Below are 24,101 nucleotides of genomic sequence, written 5' to 3' on the forward strand. Positions count from 1 at the left end.
AGTGACATCCCCAATGTTGGGTAGATTCACCATCACTTTAACACTTTCCATTCCATCACAATTTTCTGCACTTTTCAGATATGAATCAAATGTCCTTTTAACATAAATGAGCACTCCGCCACCACGGTGGTGGAGTCTGTCACTACGGTAGCTGAAATAATTGGCTATCCTTAAGGAGTGCGAAGGGTTAGCATGGGTTTCTGTAATTAAGCAGATGTCTACGTCATTTTGCTGGATAAATTCATGAAGTTCCGGTATCTTGGAGGTAACGTTCTGCGCGTTCCAGAGCAGGATCTTAACAGGAGAACTTTGCCGGGAGGTGGGATTATCCATGGTTGGGAGAAGCTGGCCTGACTGTGTCCTCTATCATAGAGGCGGTAGGAAGTGCCTTCGCTACATCAGCAAACATAGAGATGGCTGTTGTGAGCTTTTGAATTACCGCATTAGCTTCGTCGAGCTTTGCTTGAAGCTCACTGAGTTGTGGGAAGATTGCTTGTGGCGCCATCTGTGGGGGAGTAGCATTACTATTGTTGACTACTCTATCTGCATATGATATGCCTTTTTGCACAAAGGATGAGCGAGGCTTGGGGTAGAACGAACAACCTTTAAAACTGGCAGTATGAGGAAGTCCGCAATGACAGCACTTTGGTGGCACATCCTTGGGCTTGGTGCAGTCACGAGACTCATGCCCCTGACCACATTTGACACACCGTGGTGCGTGACGGCATTGACTTTGAGCGTGGTAAAAGTCTTGGCAACGGAAGCACTGCGTGATACCGCGTCTACCTCTGTATCTTTCAACTGTTATCTTTAGCCTCATAAGATACTTTAGATTGTTAAAAATGTCCTTGGTTTTCTCATTCCTTTCTAGCAAGATCAGAAATAGAGGCATGGGGGCAATTTCAGGACCTTTTCGGCGAGACATTTGTACAACCTTTTTTACAGCGTATCCTTCTGCAATGAGAGCATCTTGGATATCCGTAACTGGGGTGTCAATCGGAAGGCTACGAATGACGACTTTGATGTTTTTGTCTTCAGCAAGCTGATATGAATGAAATTTAATCTTTTTGTCGTCAAGGAGGTCCGTGATGTTACGATAAGTCTCACTGGAATTGACTTTGATTTCAAATTCATCTACGGCTTTCATCTTTGCATTAAATTCACTGTAGCCGGAGTTATCCAATAGATCAGTAATATCCTTCCATTTCCAGTTTGAATCCTTAATGACAATCGGCGGAAGCTTCGAACTTCTTTCCGGAAACTTAAATTCTTCAGATACATGAGCATCACTTGCCATGTATGTTTGCCCAGCCGGGCACGTGACCTCATCTGTATTTCCAATAGGCCGCAACATGCTTTCCGTCAGGGACGTACTTGCAGCCGGCTTCTCGGAGGATTCACTAGATGGCGCCACTTTAGCGTGGCTACTGGTCGCTACTTTAGATGGGTTTGTGGAGGAGATTTCATTTGGCTTTTTGGATGAATCATCAGCTTTTGCAGCCCTCGGTTTCATCCTGCGTTTTACTGCAACATCGCCTTGGGTAGTTGAGTGAGTACTCCGTTCAGTACCATGGGTATGAGCTTTTTCGGGAGGAAGCTGAGTTAGTACATGGTATTTGTTTTTCAAATCCAATTCGGCTGACTTTTCAGGGCTGAGCGGCCGTTTAACACTGTGACTGGGGGTAATCCATTCCATGCTTGAATCCACATCGTTAGAATGGTTAGACTCAGATTGAGAGGCCAAATCTCTTTCCGTGTTATTTATTATATCCATAAATCTGTTCAGGAATGCCAATCCAACTTGCTCATAGGGGGTCAGGCTATCATTGCTGGAAGTCAGTGCATGAAAGCGATCCACAATTTGCTGAATAATTGACATTTTCCAGATCAAGTCCAAGTCAAGAAAATTAGAGCTAGGCAAGAAATAGGGCACGCAAGGACCTTTTACAGTCCCCAGAACACAAGGTTCAACGGGAACAAACCTTCTGTATGTGCCAAAAAGTGCAGAAATATGCGAGTAGTTAGCAGAGTAACGGCAATCAAGAGCGAGGAAAAACGCCTCCACACCGAACCGGATCACCTGAAAGCTCTCTCACACTTGAGAAGTTTCTCACTAACTTTAAATACAAAACTTGGCTCCAACACAAAATTAGCATAAAGCTGAACCGTGCGCTTATTCTGAAGGGAAGTTGAAATAAGAATTCACAGGAAAGGGTAACTTAAAATAAAAAGAAACTTGGTTATTTTAACTTAAATCCTTACAAGTTATCGTCAGCAGTATTTTAATTCGGTCCCACTGTAAAATTATTAGGCAGATATACTGAAAAATTAACAGTTTTATTATTGTCAACTGAACCTGCTGCTGCTAGATGGCTATGTTGAACACTACACTACAAAATCACATGAGAAAATTTCCTTTATTTTCAGATAATTTTTATAAAATAAGTTTAGATTTACTTTAGATTAATAGAAATTTCATGTGGTTCTTCAAAAACTTTTACCCATGTAAAATTCATTTTGCTATGCATAGAAATTATATCCAATGGACATTATTTCTTCTCGGCAAATAGATAAATAGAAACCGGGTAATGCTCACAGAGAAAAACTTTTGATTAACGATTTGAGTGATTTATTTAAAAAAGATCCGTTTTATACTCTTTGATGAATTTGATTACGCTATAAATAAATTAAAATTTTGCGAATTTTTTAATTTTCAGAGGACATATTTGTTCCAGTTGAGAAGAGTAATAAATTCGAAGTGGGGTGTGTGTGTGTGTGTTGAGTTATGGCAAAGCACACTAGGGCTATCTGCCTAAGGGGAGAGATGCCTTCATGGAGGACTTTCTAAGGGAAACTGGCTCGTATACACGTTACACATGGGGAAAACCACCAAAACGCCCATGCAGCCAGCCCGTTCGCGGGATTCGAACCTCGGACCGAACTACCAGTGTTTAGCGACTTTACCGCTCGGCCACTGGTGGGCCGAAGTGGGGTGAAACTTCTGCAGCAGCCTTTAAACCACAGTATATTATCATTTTCATAACAGGATTTCTAAGATAAATCTGAATTCGAAAGGCACATCACATATCCTTACTACTAATCACGGCCGAATCAACTGTACTATAGTATGATTTCCCGTTTCCGAATACTGTTGACAACGTCATTCTCATGGTTGCCATTTTATTACCAGCAATCGCATTAGCACCCGTGGGGATTTGTTCCTTACGCCTTCCTTGCGTTTCTCCACTGGTAAACCATGTTATCATGTTTAAAAAATATCGATAGAATTTTTTGCATATCACGTTCATTAATATTGTCAAATATTGACTAATTATACAGAATGACAACGAATTATTGTACAAAAGCTTTCCTTCCCTCCTTTGGTTTGTTCTTCAAAAATTTTTATTTTAATATACATCTTTTAAATTTCTATAACAAGTTCATTACGAATTGTAATATTTGTGGCATAAAATTTTATATTATGCATGAAAAAAATAATCACTGCTCTATCTAATTCTTTTGGTATATAAGATCTGTTTTACTTTTCAATCGAGGCGAGAGCTAAGAACTAACAAATAGATCTACGAAGCGACGCTTAAATGAGTACAAAGATGCATTGGTGAGCAACCTTGATATTTTGAAATTCATGATATGTTCCTTTTTGCAGGAAGAAGAATGGAGGATGGAAGCTGGTCGGCGGGAAACCTCCGCTTGGTCCCGTACACTCGGGATTCTTTAGCCAGGCAAGAGAGTCGCTGCAGGTCTGCAGAAGCCCGACGAGAGGAGCATGGATTTAAGAGAGAACGAAATGCTAATTTACCTGAATGTGAGTGCGTCTGCATAGCCCCCGATCTGCTACCATCTAACATCTTTTATACACCTCTTGAAGATGTTGGGCAGTTTGGTCCAGATAAGGTGTGTAACACATTTCTAAGATTCTCTTTGCTATCTTATTTTATTTGCTTTCGAATTGCTTTAAATTTTATTTGCTTTCGAATTGCTTTCAATTTTATTTGCTTTCAATTTATAATATATTATATTATGGCCCCCTGTATTAATGTACCTTTATGAAAAGGTAAGACCGATATTGTGCTTTTCTTGGGAGCATCGTTATCACCCAAAACAATTCGGACACCATACCGTTGTCATTCTTTACAACCTCAATCAAACATTCATTATATATAATTAACACGTATAGACTCCCAAGAAGATAGACGAAGCAGAGTGTTTATAATTAAATCCTACTAGGTTCTACTGGATGTCTGTAATTTAATCGCTGGATAGCAAAATTAAATTGAATCGCAATTTTAGGAAGTAACAAGAAATACTTTATATCAATATAATCTTTAGCGCGAGAAATTTTATTTATTATAACTTTTGGGACTGGCAGCCGGAATCATGTTTGTTCTTTACAGACAAGATGCCATCCTGCATTGAAAAAACAATGTGCTTTTTCTGGTTATGGGAAATCAAATCTCCGAAAATAGTCTAGAGACGATTCCGACATGAATTTAATAAACCTCCACAACGGAACAATTAATTAAAGGATCGTTAAAACAGTTTCAAGAGACCGGACATGTTTTGCATAAAGGAAATGCATGAAGTCATGGCGTCAGTGATGAAAACGTTTTCGCCATATCAGATGTGTTTGTGTGGAGTCCCAGTAAACCCATTTACGGTATCATGGAAATCTACATCTGTGTGACATCAAGCTTGCAAACAACAGGAGAAAAAGCAAAGTGGGAGCTTCTTTGTTTAGATTTAAGATGTTTGTTGTTCACTATCCTTTTGAAAATAGACCAAGGCTGTGCCAGGTTCTGTTCCACATGAGCATGCATTGCAAGAGCAAGCAGACACTGTGCGAAATAGGACAGCTAAGGGTACACAGGAAGGCAAATAATAAACAACTTTACAATTTCATACCTTAGAAAAGTAACAAGAAGCCCCTTCCTCAATGAATAACAAAACTAATTGAATGCAACAGATCAGGAACTCATTTATACTCTAAGAACTCACATGATCTTAGATGAACAAACTGCTGTTGAGTTAGTACTTCAAGAGACATTGACATTCCTTAAGTATCTCAGTCCATTCAATCGAAAAATTGTAAGCTGGTGCTCATGTAACAGAGATTTCCGGATCATTTGAATAACCGAACTCAGGGCATATACATCTAAAAAAACTAGCTCCCTTTTAACTGGTTTGCATTGGTTAGGGACCAATGCAATCCCACGGAATGCAAATAATCCCACGGCAAGTGTAAAAATAAGCTATTAATTAAATGTTAACTTTTGGGCCCACTTAGCAAAAAGACACTGAAATTGATGCATCAGCTGATTTAATTCACTACTGTACTAAGAGTTTCAAATGTAAACATATGGCGGCGTCCTTAGGCCTAGCGCAACTTACTCTTTTAAATTGCTGATAATTCTACAATTATTGCATGCAAATTAACTGAAGGCATAAAAGTCGTCACCGGAATATAATTCAATCACTTTTGAAGCGAAAAATGCACAATTTACCAACATATACGAATAAAAAGGTGAGCTCACCGATCCAGGTAACAGAGCGAGAATATTCTCCAAGTACGGAATTACTAAATTGATTCTTTAATCTTGATGTAGATGTAGAATATTTCTCTTGATGTAACATATTTTTGTAATTAGTTTGTTTGGTCTTTTTTTTTAGCCTTTTAGGCCTTTTTGATTTTTGTCAAATTTTTTTTCTTTAAAATATTTTTATGTTTTTATTTTTATGCTTTTATTTTTAGGTTTTTAGCTTTTGTATATTATGCTTGATCTCATTTGGGTACGAATACATGTAGGGAAAAGATCTAAACATTTGAGAACTATTAAAATGTTTTAAAGTGAAAGTTTGATATAATAAGTCGTTTTGAGTCTCAAATGAGTCAGAGGAACGACACATATATTGGGAACTCATTAATCAACTTCGTTTAAATCTTCAAAACATTTTCCCCTTGACATGTTCTGTTTCAAGCGTTAAACACAGGAGATTAATAATTTTTTTGTTTTGTTTTGAATAATTTTCAGTTAACGTATTTCGAGATTTGTTAAATTTACATATACTCCCTTTGGTAATTCCTTACCTGGAGAAGAAACTGGTGAAACCTTCATAAAGGAGGAACGAAAAATTGTAAATTTTGTTTCGACATTTCCTTTTTGATTTTTATTATTTTCAATATAGCAGCACAGGCGCAGAATCGTCTCTTTGCTTATATATATATATATATAATTTTAAGTTATATAATAAGTTAACTAGTAATAACGAACGATAAAAGACCTATGTGGTCAAAAATTTTGCGCATTGTGCTGCAAAATTAAGGAAATTAGAAGATAAATTTTAGTACGCACGCTAAAATATTACCAAAAACTGTGGCTCCGTGAAAATTTCAACATAAGCATATTTAGTTGCTATGAAATGTGTGAAAAAGGAGAAATATACAACATATGAATATTTACAAGTAAAATTAATAAAAATAGTAAGCTATATGCTAAACGAATTAAGTAGATTTAAAACACAGTAAAAAGCTAATCAATTGATCGAGGTAAAAATAAAAATAGTACGCTATATGCTAAACGAATTAAGTAGATTAAAAACACAGTAAAATACTAATCAATTGATCGAGGTAAAAAATAAAAATTAAGAAGCGATAAATGGTTAATTAGCCCAATTCGAAGTTAATTTTGGCTCGTCAAAGGAAATATTTTAAAATGAATTTCGAACTCAGCTCACAGGTTTCACCGAAACAGACAATTGAAACTGTGCGCGACAATTTTTTCAATGAATAAAATAAACTATGTCAAAATCTTTAGTCTCAATTCTCTGTTCCAATTTCCCGACGCACCCGCTTATTTTGACACATTAAGGTGTAAAAAGATAAAAAATAAATAATGGAAAGCAATTCCGATGTACAGAAAAAATAAATAGCGATATGCTATTAGTCAAAATATACAAGATCTTATGGGTGGACCTGCGAGCTTAAAGAATTATACCGTAAATTATATTTAAAACAAAACGGAAAAGATAATATAAAAGACGAATTGAAGCATGGGTCTTGCCAAGACCTAGAAAAAATCTTAAAGAGAAAAAAAAATCATTAAGAACAGACCTGGAATAAAGCCGTCTTCTTTGGCAACGAGGAAACTCGAAAAGGGTGGGTAAACCCCCGAGCGTTTCCATTGCCCTCCAACTTGCCGGATGACGTAGAAAGGGGGGAAACAACGTCACTGGTTAATAGCCATTGTAAAATGACTGACCGTTGGCAGCAAACCTGACTCATTGCAAAGGGGGGTGAAACGTGTTATAAAATGCAGAAAAAGTTCAAAATGGCGTCTTGTCATAGTAGTTTGAAGAAAATTGGACTGGGTAAAAGAGAAAATGGCTAATTCAACAAAATATTACCTAAAATTGCCTCTAAAGTAAGTAGAAATAATGAAAAAATAGTAATTTGTTAATTAAAATCGTAATTCTTCAAGCTAGAGGGCGTTCAAGCTACCAGAAACGAAAATAGCCCATAAGTTAATAATAGAATAGAATTGGCCAGCAAAGGTTTTTAAAAACTATTTAAAAATAGTATTAAAAGTATTGTGCCAAATTTTAAGAGGAAAAATAGACGTTGTGACAGGAATTATTTGTACATTTATACATTAGATCTTCAGAATCAGCCATCCACTTTATACCGTCCCATAAGGCTTTAGGCATAAAATTTCATTATCTAACTCAAAAAATCTAAAAATTGGTAAGGTTAATGCCAGCTTTTTTAAAGGTATTTTTAATTATTTTTTGAGGAATAAGGTTATTTTTCAATATTGTGACAAATAATATTGAAAAATAACCTTATTCCTTATTCAAGAAGAAGTATAGTACTTCTTGAAGTTGTTTTGCTGTATTGCAGATTCTTTTGATTCTAAGCAGCTGTGAGTAAATTGTGTTGAGGATGACTCTTTTAGAAATATTGGAATTCCAGTCGGTTAATTTAAGTGTTGAAAAGTTGAATTCTCTTCGTTTGTCATAGATTTTCAAAAAATTGTAATCTATAATATGCAAATCAAGGTAGACTTTATCATGTTGCTCGGTATTTGTAGTATTAAGTTTTAGGCATGAAGGGTAGCTATTAGTATTTTCAATCTTGCTGAAGTTGTTGAAGGCTATTACATCATCAATATATCGAAAGATGTGTTGGTAAAATTTATGATCTTCCTTATTGAGTGAACGTATAAAAGTCAATTCTTTTGTAAAAAGGAATAATTCACAGACAGAAGTTGAAAAATTACCACCCATAGGAATTCCCTGTATTTGTTTAAAGATGTTGTTGAATTGAATAAAATTATTGAAATGTACGTATGAAAGAAAAAGTTGCCATTTTTTAGCATTTGTTATTGTAGAAATTTGGGGAAATGATTCAGAAAGAGCAAAACTTTTATAAATTTCTTCAAGTGGCAAAGTAGTATAGAGGTTTGCAAAGTCGTAGCATTGGATATGTTCTATTTTAAGTGTATTTAAGGTTATTAGAACATGTTCGTTACTTGAAATCATCCAGTTGCAATGTAGATCTTTAAAATCATAATTATTAATGATGTCACGTATTAGACGTAGTTTTTGTGCAAAGAGATAATCTATTTCCTTAAGATAACTTTTGGTACTATTGGCAAATATATTCAAATAAATGGTGCGGCCGATTGCGACGGGAAAGAGAGGTTCACAACTAGATATTATTGCAGCCCACGTACAAAATTTCAACTTTCTACCTCATTTTCGAATTATGCGAAACTGTACGTACAGACGAAAAAAATCTATTCTGAATCCATTTTACAATCCGCTATAGAAAAAAAGAGACCTTTATTCTGTCCAGAGTCGTAGCTAGGGTTTTCAGCGCCCAGGGACAACTGAAGATTTCGCGCCCGCTACTGCTTGCCAAGGATGGAAAATATTTAATTCTAAACTGTCGTAACATTAGTTTGGCACCCCTTTGATTCTGCACCCGGGGACAGATGCCCCCTCTTGCCCCCCTCTAGTTACGCCCCTGATTCTGTCCGTATATACAGATGTGACGCAAAAACATCGTTCAAATGAATTCGAGAGCATCCAAAATGGATATTTTCGCTGAAATATGATATCCCAAAATTTTAACAATTACAGTACTTCCTTTATTTAATACAAAAATGAAGAAATTTTAATTTTATTTTCTACATATACATTGCTTGGTTCCTACAGAAATCACCAGCATAGAAATATTTTTTAAGATGAAAGTAATAAAAGGACTGATTAAAAATACCGAAAGCGCTAATTAGAATAACCAATAAAGGTGTGGAGAGATAAGTAAATTTAACATCATATGGAATGTAAACTGTACAAAATGACTCTGCTTATACGGATTGATCTAATCGATGTTGCCACTCCAAAGTTTCGAATTCGATGACATTAAGATCAATCTGAATGACAAATGGGATAATGGGATGAAGCCTTTCGTCTTGGAGCTGCAGATCAATAATCGCGGGAAAAGTGAAGCGATGCCAAGTCTGGAATACTTAGATACCACTTCAATACACTAATAGCGATTTATTTACTATCTTGAAAACTGGCGATTTATTCCTAACGATAGATAGAGAGGAACTACTATCATTTTCTTACGAGTGACAACACAAAGTCCTTAAAGTTTTACCCATTTGTGAGATATTAAAAAAGTTTCCAAATGCTAAAATGTTGAATTTTGAGGGAATTTATGACGGTAATCGAGTAAGGGAATTTTAAAACGTAGAACGTAGTTTTTAACAAGAACAAGGGGAAAAAAAATCAAATCGTATCGATTCTTGCCATAATGAAGATTAGAACAGAAAGAGAAGTACAGAGTATATTGAATGAAAATGAATTCATGCAATCATTTATGATATTTACAAACAGCATTCATATTAATTAAGTCAAAAGAAAAGCACTTGAAATTGAGTAGAAATTATGTAATAGATTTCATTGGTTAAACTTATAAAATATAGCAGTACCTATTAAACTAGTTTCTGAAGGAGAAATACAAAATATAGCTCTTTTTCTATCGTTTTACTATTGATACTTCACGCATTACCTTTCTGTTAGTTACGAGACTTTCATGTTAGTCTTTGCTCAAGATACCCTCGCCCAAATTTGAGATAATGCCTTTAAATCAAGTGCTTTAAAGGCAGCTAATCCTAAAAAAGTGCTTTGCCTGGATTGAAAAAACAAAACCGATCTAGTTCACTACACTGGTTTTTATTTCAGCGAATCTGGTTTCATATACAGTCAACTTGCATTTAACCAAGGACTTATCTAAAAAAAAAAAAAAAAAAAAAAAAAAAAAAAAAAAAAAAAGAGTTATGTTTATTTATTGCGAAACGATGGAAAAACTACTATTGAGCTTGTCCTATCAAGACAACTCAAATTTTGCACAGGCAAATTTCTCGCTTGGAATGCATGAAAATTGTCCAAAGAACCGTACCTGTATGACTCATAGTTTTCAAGGGAAATGCGAAAGAAACATATGAGTTCATATTCGATACATCGCCTATGGTTCCGGTATGATGAAGCTCTGGCGCATTTCAGTGCTTTTGTACGTTACTGGCTAGATATGGAATACTCAGGCCCTGGACTGGAAATGAGGGTCAGATTTTATGTTCTCCATGATCGCCGGATCTGACACCTTTCGATTGCTTCCTATGGGATCATCTGAAAGAATTGGTCTATCAAGACCTAGTTACTATAGAAAGTGACTTTGTTGCTCGTCTTCATTATGCGTATACCTTGGTGCAACGTGTGCAGTCAGCCATTCCACGGCGCTCGCGTGCCTGATTCGATATGCGTAGTGGACATTTCGAAAATCTTGCTATGTGAACATACGCAAATACCAACGTTCTGCACCGCATATGATTTCATGCTTTTCATTCTGATTTATCTCGAAAACTTTAGTCTTTTAAGTACAGATCTTTGGACATTTTTTTATGTATCCCAAGCGAGGAATCTTACTGTGCAGAGTTTGGGCGGTCTTTATGGGACACCGTTTATAATCTGAAGTATATAACTGTGATTAAAACTTGCTACAGCCACAAATAAATTACGTGTAAATGTATTAGTCTTTTGTTTCTCCTTGACTCCAATCGAAATACAAGATTATATTTTAACAAAAAACATTCTTTTTGCTTAAGTGAGTTGTTCCTGTTTTGAATTCTGATTTAATTTATGTGACTGAGATTATTCTCCAAATAAAACGGCTTAAAATATAGGTAAATTATTAGCAGTGTTTTTCTAATAATTATAATATGAATTATTTCTTTCTTGCGTTTCTTTTAACTGTTGTCTGATTAATCGTAATCTGGAATTAGCCATGATCCGGCCAGTCGGATATTTATAGTAATTCAAATCTTTCTCATTATATGTAGGCACGCCGATATATTTCTTGTCATTGGAATATTAGTTTCTTTTTTTATTTGAAAGACTCTCATATTCATCCCCACTGGGAACCCAAGTATGTTTTCATTTAGGTATTAAGCTTCAGCGTGGATTCAGATTGCTAGTTATCTTATATTTTCATTTATTTGTTAGGTATGGCAGTCATGTTGATTACGAAGCAATTTGCGGTCGATTTTGGCCATACATATGTATTTTTTTAATAGGCGAATAAAATTTTCTTTTGTTCAATATATTTTTAGAGAAGTACATTATACACATTACTAATCCTTTAATTGTTCTTTTTTAATAACAATCATATCTACTTTAAAGTATTTATTCTTAAGCATATGTGTTGGATTTAATGCAGGGCTAATACAATTATAAGGAATTTCCCGCTTCCTCACTGCTTGCTTTCGTAGCGTAACAAGTATGTCTGGCTGGGAATTGGAAAGTCCCAAGTTCGAGTCCCGATGACGGCATAGTTCATTTAGCAAGTTTAACTCACGGAATAAAAGTTAATATCTCTATACATTGGGTTAAACGAGCTGCAGTTCTAAAACGACTGTAATTTTTAACGAATCTTTATTTTTCGGAATTAAATATCTTTTTATATACGTTTCGTGATCAACATGATTGTCATACAATTCATAAAAAAATGAATTTTATTATGCACGTATATTAGAATAGCATAAGTGTAATTTTATTATTTGTGCTATTTGATGCTATATTTACTTCATATACTGCAGTTGCTTAGAAGAGGTAATATTGCAAATTTGTAAATTTGATAAATAGCTCACGAATGAATTTTTATTCATCATAAAAAGTCTGTTCCAAATATTTTCCCCTAAGATGTACGGATGCTTGAATTAATTTTATACTTGACCTGAAGTGTTAGAAAATTTAATTGACGGCATTCATAACACTGTATTAAGTTATTGTCTACGTTACGTTGTAAGGATCTTAAGTTTTACTAACGTTTATTTTTATTTTAAATCTTTACTATCACTTCTTATTTTCTACTTCCGGCCAGAATTATAAGCGTTAACGTATTTATGCAAAGTTTGTCTGGCGAGCGCCAAATATTTAAGTTGTGGCTTTTTGCCAAGCGAGAGAGAGGAAGCAGTTAGTCGAAGCAGGCCGCTTACCTTAGAAGTTTTACTCAGCTGCTGGTTGCCTTCCAGGCCAGAGGTTTAATCCTCTTGATAACTTTAAACGTATTGTAGTGTTCACAGTCCTCTGTACTACATACGGCTTCCTGTTAATATAAGGCCAATCTTCCACGTTTATTACTTCAAAGTTAGAGTTTAGTTTTATTTTTATATTTTTACGTTTAGACCACAAGTAGTGGGTCTTTGTATTCCGAAGTACGGAAGTTATTGTAAATAGAGAAAAATAAAGGGTTTTGTATACCCTTCTTGTGTATCCTGTCTACTTCCCACAGTTATTGAACATAGCTTTAGTAAGCTCTCTGTTCCGAGTCAGGTCCTTGCATGTTCCCGAAGAAAGTAAGACGGAACATTGAACCTGATAGTGGCGCCCAACAAAGAAGAATAACCATGGCTGAGTTTCAAGAAGAACCTGTGCTGCCTGAAGAAGCGGCTCAGAATCCAGAAATGTCAGCTGCCGCCCTGGAAGGATTTGGTTACATCGTCCAGACCATGCGCGCTTCGATGAAACCAGAAGCAACATTTAATGGAAACTCACCGGTAACCAGTTTTTTGGAAAAATCGGATGACCACTTCATGCTCTACCCCGTGCACGAATTTCAAAAAGTTACCTTAGCTACCAGCGCTTTGAGGGGCCAAGCGCTTAACTGGTTCAAGTGTATAGGCAGAAGTCTCTTGGGTCAAGCAGGAAGTCCCACCTATACTTACGAGAATTTCAAGACTGCCCTAGTAAAAGCCTTCCCTGTTTTAAGGGATCGTGCGAAATTAGAAACGGAACTTTTCAGTATATATCAGCAAAGAATCGAAAACCTCTCAAGCTTTATTTTAAGAAAAATTCACGTCTTCAAACTCTTGTATGGAAACCGTCCGGATCCTGAGATAATTCAAGTGATTTTGCCGAGGTTACTGCCCCAAGTGCAAGACTTTATTGAATTAAGAAATCCGACTACACTGGAAAAGTTATTTGAGCTAGCAATCCAGTTTGAAAGTAGAAGAACGGCGGACATTGAAAGAAGACGCCAATATCAACAGCGAAACCAATTTGGTGCGCCAAGACTACACCAAACTCAAGCACACGGCTACGGAAGCAAAGCGAATCAGTGGGCAAGGAAACCCGAGCATTCAAAAACAGCCGGCGAACGTCGACAGTTCAATAGCAATCCAGGAAAAGTCTCAAGGCCAGTGGAAAAAGAAGGAAAGCACGGAAATGAAAAATAATTTAAACTAAAACGGATTTCTGCTGACGGGAGGGTGCGGAAATCCGAAGGCCAAGAAAACCCCTCTTCCTTCAAGTTAAATACAGTAATGGTGAAAAATTTGACTCTTCCGAAGATTGAAGTGTTGGTGAGTAACATCCCAGCCACCGCACTCCTGGATACAGGCGCGCAGTGTTCCTGTGTGGCAGAAGATTTTTTTAGGAAGTATTTTCGGAAATACCGCATATATAATTCGGATAATACGACAGTGTTAGCGGCGCAAGGAGAAAAATGTAAGTGTATAGGTAAATTACCGCTGTATGTCCGTATCAAGGACGAACAAGTAAAGGTTATGTTTTTTATAGTAAAGAATCTGCAAGCACATATAATCTTAGGAACAGATTTTCTTTCAGACGCACAAGCAACGCTGGATTTTAATGAAGCGTCCCTTAAGCTGACAATGAAACGAGTTCTTGGAGAAAAGGCTGAACCGCTGATGTTAAATCTTGACCACCTGCCTAATGAAGAACAGCGAAGAATCAGACAAGTGGTAAGTGAATTTGCTTCGTTATTTAGTGATATTCCAGGATTTACTCAGGTTACTAACCATAGTATTGACACCGGAGATTCAATGCCAGTTCGCCACAAAGCATACCGGTATGATAAGAATAAGGAAAAAATTATAGAATGGCATATCACCGATATGCTACGTAAAACATCATAACGCCCATCTCAAGTAGTTATGCTAGCCCGGTGGTTTTATGTAAGAAAAATAATGACTATCCTTTGACACATCCAAAAAGGTGGAGATTCGCAATTGACTACCGTAAATTAAACTCCATAACTAAATATCCGGTATATCCGTTACCTATTATTGAAGAAATTCTAAGGAACATAACATCCACCAAATATATGACGACTTTAGACTTAACGACTGGTTATTTTCAAATAGGGGTGAGGCCTGAGGACGTGCCTAAGACTGCTTTTATAACCAAGTCTGGCACTTATGCATTTTTGCGTATGCCATTTGGCCTTTCAGGGGCCCCGGCAACATTTCAGCGATGCATGGACATTGTGTTAACGCCTGTTCTTGGAAAGTCCACATTTATCTATTTAGACGATATCATTATTACTAGTGATAATCTCGACCAACATATACAAGATTTAAGACAGGTGTTTTCTTTATTAAATAAGGCCGGTCTAAAAGTTAATGTCGAAAAGTGCAAATTTGCAGCCCCTGAATTAAAATATTTAGGTTACAAGATATCTCAGAAAGGAATCGAGACAGACGAATCAAAAATAATCGCTGTACAAAAGTATCCGACTCCAAACACCGTGAAGAAGCTCTCTTCTTTTCTAGGACTTTGTTCATATTATAGGTCCTTTATAAAAGATTTTGCAACAATTGCTGAACCATTGTTAAAATTAAAAAGGAAAAAGGCAAGATTCTCGTGGACGGCCGAAGCTAATAATGCTTTCGAAAAATTAAAACAAGCATTAACGCAAGCCCCTGTGTTGAAATTTCCTGAAAAGGATGAGAATTTAGAAATTTCAGCGGATGCTTCGGATTATGCGGTAGGAGCGGTACTTTCGCAAAATCAACAGCCCGTGGCATTTTTTAGCCGAACTTTAAATCAAACACAAAGAAACTATTCCGCGACCGAAAGAGAGGCACTTGCAGTTCTGTTAGCAGTGCAAAAGTTCCGAGTCTGATTTGGAAAGGCAAAAGTTCCGAGTCTATTTTGGAAAGGCGCCAATAACAGTGTACTCTGATCATGCGGCGGTAACTAGATTGTACTCAGGGAATAACTTATCCCCAAGGTTAATAAGATGGGCACTCAAGCTACAAGAATATAATCTGGTAATCAAGCATACCCCCGGAAAGGAAAATATCGTAGCAGATGCCCTATCCAGAATTAAAATAGATGAAGAAGGTAATACCGTAAAGGTGGCAATGCTCACAGCATGTACAATAAATTCCCAAGAAACTGTAATAACCGAACTGGGTAAGGATCCTGAGTTTGGAAGCATTTATGAGTATTTAAAGGATCCTGAAAATTTTAGCCACCAAGATATTGTGGCGATAAGAAATAGGGCAGCCCATTACGAATTAATAGATGGTCTATTATTTTATACAAAAACTACGAATTCCAACAACGAATTTCGACCTGTTATCACAGCTAGTCTTAGATTGAATATCCTGCAGGAGCTCCATGACAGCCCTTTAGCTTCTCATGCTGGTATTCGAAAAACTATCCAACGCGTACGCGAGGCAGTCTATTTTCTGAACTGCAAAAGTTAACAAGGGCGTATGTCCAGTCCTGCCCAACATGTCAAGCAGTTAATTATATTAATTTATTAATTTCCGCTCGGCCGGGTTTCTAAATAGTATTAAATCCGAATTTCCAAATGAAATTGGGCCCTTTCCCAAAAAGTCAGTTAAATAAAAGTCGGTATCTCCTTGTTATGGTTGATCATTTTAGTAAGTGGACCGAAATTGTTCCCTTAAAACGAGCCTCCGCAAAATTAGTTACTGATTCTATTTTAAATAAATATATTTTAAAATACGACGCGCCCCTAAAAGTTATATCGGATAATGGTCCTCAATTTGTAAGTAATGTATTTAAAGACATGTGCCAAAAACTGGGCATACGTTATTTAAAAATGGTCCCGTATCGGCCGCAATCAAATATAGCGGAACGGGTCAATAGAAATATAGTGAAAATTATCCGTAGTTATGTTAAAAATTTTCATAAAAGCTGGGATAACTCTGTCAATGAATTTGCTTTCGCCCTTAGGACCGCAAAACATGATACAACGGGCAAAACTCCTGCTGAGTTATTTTTAGGCAGAAAGATTATAACGCCGTTAGATAAATTATTTTATGTGCAACAAAGAGCCCCAGAATTTAAAATGGGTGATATAGAAAAACTAATTAAAGAAGCAAAAAAGAATACGGAAGTAGCACAGAGAAAACAAAAGCTGTATTACGACATGAAACGACGGGGAGTAACTTATAAAGTAGGGGATGAAGTATTAAAAATTAAGCATTCACTTTCTTCAGCACCAGGAGATAAAACTGCCAAATTTTTTCCACGATTTGAAGGACCATATGTCATAGAAGAAATAACTCACGCTGTAGTAGTGTTAAAAGCCAGGAATGGGGAAACCTGCTCCGCAAACATTGATCAAATCAAACCCTACTATGATCGTAATAAAATGCAAATTTTCAAAGATCTTTTGCAGGATCCGGCACGGCAGACACCGCAGGCACAAGCTCCAGAGGTGGAACAACGACAAGTACAAGGGCAAGCCATTAAGAGGCAGGAGCAAGTGTAAAGAAAGTTTCCCCTCGGGAAAATTGAAGGTAGCAAGAAAAAGAAGCCGTTCCACCGTCCAGAAAAGAGAACTCACGAACACCCCCAGAGTGAAGAAGGGAGAAGGACGACGTATGCAAAGAGAGCCAGGAGAAATGACGGCAACTATAACCCGGCTCTAAAACGGAAAATCTACTCATCCGACAGGACTCTCCGCAGCAAATGTCGCCGAACTGCGGAAGGGCAACCAGCGGCGGAGGAAAAGTTACAAGGAAAATTTGAACGGCCAGCAACGAGGTCCAAGCAGGAACACGAAAGAAGTTTCCCGGTTCCGCCAAGACCAGCTGCCATCAAACGGCCAAGACCACAGGCAGAGGCGAAAAAGAAGGTATTCAAGGGTGACCGAACTGGAAAAAAAAGAAAGCTTCTAGAGGAAGGCACTGAAGGGCGAGCCCGCTCACGAAGGAGGATAAATCAAACATGAATCTACGCTACTTTCCAGGACTGGGCTCAGAAAAGAATGTCCGAATATCACAAAGATAAGTAAAATTTTATGTTACTTTGCAAACTTAAGTTAATCTTTCATTCTTACTGCAAGTGGCAGATTTCAAGAAGTTTTACCTCATGCGAGGTCTACCTTTATCGCCAAAAGGGCGAGAAATGAGTTGTTACCGATTTTGGTATTATGTTTTTCAATTACTCGCGTGTAAAACTAAAGTTGATGTATAATAGCGATGTGTAAAGACTTAAATATTGTACAAGTTATTGTATAAATTTTATTTAAAACTTTCTGGCAAGAAAGAAGTTTTAGTCTGAAAGACTTTTTGAAATGTAGTATTTCAATGTAGAAAGAATTGGCACTTGCTTTGAAAAGAGTAGAAGTTAACAATGTACTACTAATGTATGTTGTCAAATGCGTAAAATTAACGGCATGTTAATATGTTCTTATGTACAATGTGAACTGTTATTTTAAATGTTAAGAAATACCGTGATATGGTAAAAGTGAAAGTAATGTTAAATTTTTTTTTTTATTCGTGTGACTGTAAAAAGACTAAATCACGGTGAATATGTGTTAAAGGTTAAATGAATGTAGTTAGGCTCTCTGACGCTACACTTCAGAGTTAGCCACTTTCAGAATAGTACCTCAGGGTTTAGAGTTGAAGTTAGGGTGTGTTACGAGGTCTTGGTATGTTGAATTTTTAACACGTTAGTGCTTTGATTGTAGGCGGCAGTGTTGAACACGTATACATAAACACATTCGTGTTTGGTGTTTTCTTTTACAACACATGTCAGAGAGCACGGGGAGAGATAATTAAAATAAAGTCATGAATGAAATAAGAATGTTAAGAGAAATATAATTATACATGTTACTTGCCATTTCATTGTGTAACATTTCATTAAACTAGTTTTCCTTCCAGATCTCTGGAAGGAACCAGATTTGAATAAAAGCTCCTGTTTAGATGCAGTACAGACGAAAAAATTGCGTGTCCTGGGAGCTGCTATTGTAAAAACAAATTTCTTTCTTTTAAATTTCTAGTTTCTAGCGAAAAATGTTTGTAACAGATTGGCCTCGCGTTAGATTCTAGAGCTAAAAGTTTTTAACAAGGTCGTTTTAGACCTCAGTTTCAAACTAATTAACTCTGGCGGGAAGTATGCAAGGATCTTAAGTTTTACTAACGTTTATTTTTATTTTAAATCTTTACTATCACTTCTTATTTTCTACTTCCGGCCAGAATTATAAGCGTTAACGTATTTATGCAAAGTTTGTCTGGCGAGCGCCAAGTATTTAAGTTGTGGCTTTTTGCCAAGCGAGAGAGAGGAAGCAGTTAGTCGAAGCAGGCCGCTTACCTTAGAAGTTTTACTCAGCTGCTGGTTGCTTTCCAGGCCAGAGGTTTAATCCTCTTGATAACTTTAAACGTATTGTAGTGTTCACAGTCCTCTGTACTACATACGGCTTCCTGTTAATATAAGGCCAATCTTCCACGTTTATTACTTCAAAGTTAGAGTTTAGTTTTATTTTTATATTTTTACGTTTAGACCACAAGTAGTGGGTCTTTGTATTCCGAAGTACGGAAGTTATTGTAAATAGAGAAAAATAAAGGGTTTTGTATACCCTTCTTGTGTATCCTGTCTACTTCCCACAGTTATTGAACATAGCTTTAGTAAGCTCTCTGTTCCGAGTCAGGTCCTTGCATGTTCCCGAAGAAAGTAAGACGGAACATTGAACCTGATAACGTGACGATCTTGATAGCGATAAGAGTCTCTTTAGTCGAGATTCTTAGAGCGTTCTGAGTAGTTACTCTGTCTGGAATACTTTTCAGACTGAACTAGCTACGCCATTTTATATTTCGATTCTGTTTTTGGTCTTCTGATTCGTTACAGTTGAAAACGATATCAGGAGAACTACAAGTTTATTGGTTCCTCATTCCTTTGAAATCGAGAAGCTTTGATGTTTGACACATGCTGCAAATTCCTAAAATCTCTTGACATTAATCGTGAGGTTGTGATTCGTATAATGTCAAGTGGCAGCATTCCAGAACAATAATATTGCTCCTGAAATGTCAGAATATATCGTCTCACACCCCATAACAGCTCGAAGACTGCGAATTGTGAGAGGATCGCACACATGAATTTCTATCAATGTTCAGATATTCATATTATTAAACATTTGGAGAAAATTAGAGAATTATAATTTCTAACTGCATTTTGAAATTTTCTGTTTGAAAGTATAAATTCATATTTCTTGTAGTGTGAATATGTGATGCTTTCATGTTACAAATTGTGTTATGAATTATATAGCTTCGAAACTTTTGTGAATGTCTAAAACCTCACATGTGTAATGCGGTTCTGGAATGATGCACCAATCTCCGAATAAGAAAGAGTATTCATCACGTGTCCCAGTTTCAAAATATATTTTTAACAACCATGTATATTATAAATATTCTAATATAGTGTGATTCCCTTCCGTCCTCACTTAAGAGCTCTTTTGAAAACCATATCCGTCTTATACGCACAGCTTAAGGATTGAAAAAATATGCACTTCATTTATTAAATATTTCTTGAATTAGAAATCAAAGAAATTATTTAATTTAACAAAAAATAAAGAAATTAGATCGTTTAATTAGAAAACTTTTCAATACCCTTCAGTGTATAAGCTTACATAAGTGAGACCGTCTTGTTTATATATCTCCCTTTTCTTCCTTCCTGCTTTTAAAAAGCTTTAAAAGGTACAGTCATGTTATACGTAAAGCTTTTATTCTTGGCAATACAGAATTACATACTGTTTTTGAGTAGCTCACTTTATCAGACTGATAAGCATTAGACTACTTTTATAACTGGGATATTTATCATTAATAGATCCACCATCGTTACCCATTTCACCTTTGTAGAAAAGAATTTGTTTCTTAAAATTTAACCAATGAAATATTAATTATTAGAATAAATAAAATACAGATTATTGGAATGTCTTTTCTCTGTCGTAAAGCATGTATTTAATGTAACGTAAGTGAGGGATTCTCTTTTAGAGCATTTTACTTCAACATTGATTGTACAGTTACTAAAAATTAAGCAATATTAAATAAGTTAAAAATGCTACAATTTACGTTCAAGGAGAAAATAACTGAGCATTATTTTAAGTTACTCATAAGAATAATAGCATGATGGCTAAAAGCCTCATAAAAAGTTACTAGCTGAGATTTTTACTGCATATTATAAGCTGAAAATTCTTTGCAGGGATTCTTTAGGCAGGGAATTGACTTACCACGTTTGTCTGAGCTAATTTTAAAAGTAAAGAAGAAGAGAGTGTATGTTAGAGTTAAGAAATGATTCACTGTGTAAATAAAAAAAATATTCTATGAAGGCAGTGTGTTGCAAAAAACTATCTTTCTATTAAATTTTACAAGCTATGTTGTAGAGACATTAAGCTGCTCGAAGTCAGAAACGTGAAAATTCAGCTACGCCCTTACCGGGATTCGAAATACAGATCTTCCGTTTGCTGGCCGGAATTGGGCACGCACGGGGGAATGCGGTAATTCTTCATAGCGTATTTGCCAGAAACTGTAGAGTAATGTTATAAGCCAGTCTACATTTCGTGGAAGTTTATCTGACTCGTTTATGAGCTTCTTAAAATATATGCATTCTACTGTAATAACTTTCGCTGTTATTTAAATAAAAGGAATTATAAACACGTAAATAAATTTACTAGGTTTAGAAAGAACAAACGATTCAGGCAACTAGAGTTCTAGTAATCTGGAGTCCGGATAACTGGAGATCTATTGTGTTTAATAAAGTCCAAGGTTAAAAACTATTGGACCATAATTTAGTTTCCTAGGAGAAATAGGGTAATCAGAATACACTCATATGATATGCATTATAAGAATTCTTAAGGCGTATTCATTTTTTTGTTACTAAAGGGCACGAGGTAACCTCTAAATATATATGTACATAATTGATCCTTTCTTTCAAGTGCGACCCTGATTTCCAGATTGCACTTATGACCTTTACACGTCATCGAAAATAGACTGGTCGAAAGCTATACATCTTAGCTTCATTAACATAATGTAAGTCCTTCGCTATCTAGGCTCTCGCCATCGCATCGATCAATTGGTTTTTAAGAAACCCGAAAGGAAAACTAATTTTCATTCATGGGCAATTAAATGGAACCTGTCTGTCGAATAGCGTCAAGTGAGATATCGACCAAATATTCCTTCCATAGGTTTAGGCACAAAAAGAGGATTCTTCTGCTTTTGTTGCGTGTCATTCTTTTTTTTCTGGCTCAATGTAAGAAATATAAGCTTCGAGAGGTGTGGTTTTGTGTTGATACAAATTCTACAGACGTGATTTCAATACCTGATTTTTGGTTTTTAGTTTAGAGCCTTAAAATCGTCAAGACGACAATGATTTATATAGCCTTCGCATGGCGGAAGTTTGCTATTCTCTACGAAAATCTAGAAAAGCTAGAAAAGGCGAAGTGGAAAATAATTCGAAATTATCAACAAGATATTATTTCTGTTCAGCGAAAAAATACTTTTAGAATGTTTATTTGAGGGGGGGGGGCAAAATAAAAAAAATTCAATTTCGATGCATGCGCTGTATTTTGATTAGTTAAAAAACCACGTTAAAGGCGTCAATATTTGTAAGATAATTACTTTAAGAGACAAACTCTTCTTTCTTAATCTTAAACCTTTCCAAACATTTCACGCTTTAGCTATCTTTAAGGAATTGTAGATAACTTAAATAATTATACAAGAGTAAAGCATAGTTAAATTTATAAATAACGTCTCTTGGGCTCGCTCTCAAAATTACAAAATAAAATTGAAAAATGCTGAAGTTTGCAGCTTATTAAACGCACTAATTAATTTCGCTATTAATGTTTACCTAAATAGTGATATATAACGTTGCTATTATTTTGCATTTAACAGCTATTTATAACTTCAGTCTTTACCGTAATTTCTTCTCCTTTCCGTTTCCTTGCCGGAAATGCAAATGAGTTTAGAGAGTATTTAAGCAGAGGTTTTCGGATTGTAAGACTGCGCGTGTTTCTGCCTCTCGAGGCCACATGACTTCAGTTCTGCCATCTTGGTAAGTTCGTAATTATTCGGCTGTGTGTTATTTGCTGCCGACATTTAAAATGGTACGCTGTTTAAAGTTTTGAGCTAACCTTAATTTAAATTTAATTCTGTAGTCTTTAACTACCAATTTACATTTTAGTTTATGTGTATGTGTGTGTGTGTGTGTGTGTGTGTGTATTTAATTATGGCAAAGCACACGAGGGCTATCTGCCTAAAGGGAGGGATGCCTTTCGTGGAGGACTTTCTAAGGGAAACTGGCTCGTATACACGTTACACATGGGGAAAACCACGAAAACGCCCATGCAGCCAGCCCGTTCGCGGGATTCGAACCTCAGGCCGAACTACCAGTGTTCAGCGTCTTTACCGCTCGGTCGCTGGTAGGCCCCATTTTAGTTTAAATTTGACAGTTTTTTTAGTTACATCGCCACAAGTGGTGGTTGACCCTATTAACACAAGAAATGCATTTATGTTCAAAACTCATGTTTTAATAAAAATGTTATTTTCAAACCTTTCCAAGACTTAGTTGCCAATTTCAGGCATTGCGATAGTTCACTCCACATCTGTTGGGAGTTTAGATCTAGTTTATGCTACTAAATCGCGCCAAACTCTGTAAATAAATAAAACTATTCATATTTTTTCGAAGCCGGAAATGTTAGAATTTTGCTGTACCTTCACCGAGATTCGAACCACGGGTCTTCGATTGCTAGTTGGCCGTACTAACACCATTATAAGAGCACCTTCGGGGAAAGGCGATAATTCTGCATATTCTTCCCCACTTAAAAGGCATTAGAGAAAGAGAAATGAGAGTCAGTCGACCAAATTTAGGCAGTGATGAAACATCGAACACCTCATTTCTAATCGGGGGCTACTTTAGAAGTATTAGGCACATTTTAGAACAGAAAGTATGAAAAATAAGCTATATTTCCCCCAGGACTCGAGACACGGAACACCACGAGAGAGTGTAAAGGGAAAGGCAGGAATTCCTTGTATGTTTACTATAACAACCGTGAACTAAATAAAGATCTGGAGACCTTATATAACTGGCTGTTTATATCAATAAATAAAAGACAGTCGTTTGCATGTGTCCGTTGATGCTGTACCCAAGATTTATGGTAACTCGGTTTTAAAAAATAGGATGTAAAGTAGCAAAATGACCGCCAAGGGAGAGAGAGAGATGGGCAAAACCGCTCCTTTAAGGGATCAGTTTGGAACCGTTCACTCACTGAAGTGAATCAGTTCTTTTTAACGATTCACCGCTCACTAACAATGACCTTGATGATTGCGTTCGGAAAAGGCATGGATCAAGAGCGGTGTCCAAAGATGAGGGAAAAGTAGAAAGAATTGAAGAAGGAGTGGGATCTCTGGAATCAACTCAACGAAATCGCTTACTCCTAGACCGATTACTTTCAATTGTACTTC

The 24,101-nt window shown here is 36.3% G+C and overlaps 1 protein-coding gene across 3 annotated transcripts in view; it reads left to right on the forward strand.

The window, feature by feature from the left end:
• The window catches only part of LOC118187484 (sodium channel protein 1 brain-like), a 155,893-nt gene that overhangs the window by 14,934 nt on the left and 116,858 nt on the right, over nucleotides 1-24,101 (forward strand). For all 3 annotated transcript variants that reach the window (XM_035357722.2, XM_085820224.1, XM_085820223.1), the window contains exon 2: nucleotides 3,668-3,915. In XM_035357722.2, the coding sequence (XP_035213613.1) occupies nucleotides 3,676-3,915 (240 nt within the window). In that variant the 5' untranslated portion in view covers nucleotides 3,668-3,675. The remainder of the gene's footprint in view (nucleotides 1-3,667; nucleotides 3,916-24,101) is intronic.

This window comes from Stegodyphus dumicola, chromosome 7 (genome assembly GCF_044657685.1).
Source record: "Stegodyphus dumicola isolate Sdum_Otavi_A_Nest chromosome 7, ASM4465768v1".
Lineage (NCBI taxonomy): Eukaryota > Metazoa > Arthropoda > Arachnida > Araneae > Eresidae > Stegodyphus > Stegodyphus dumicola.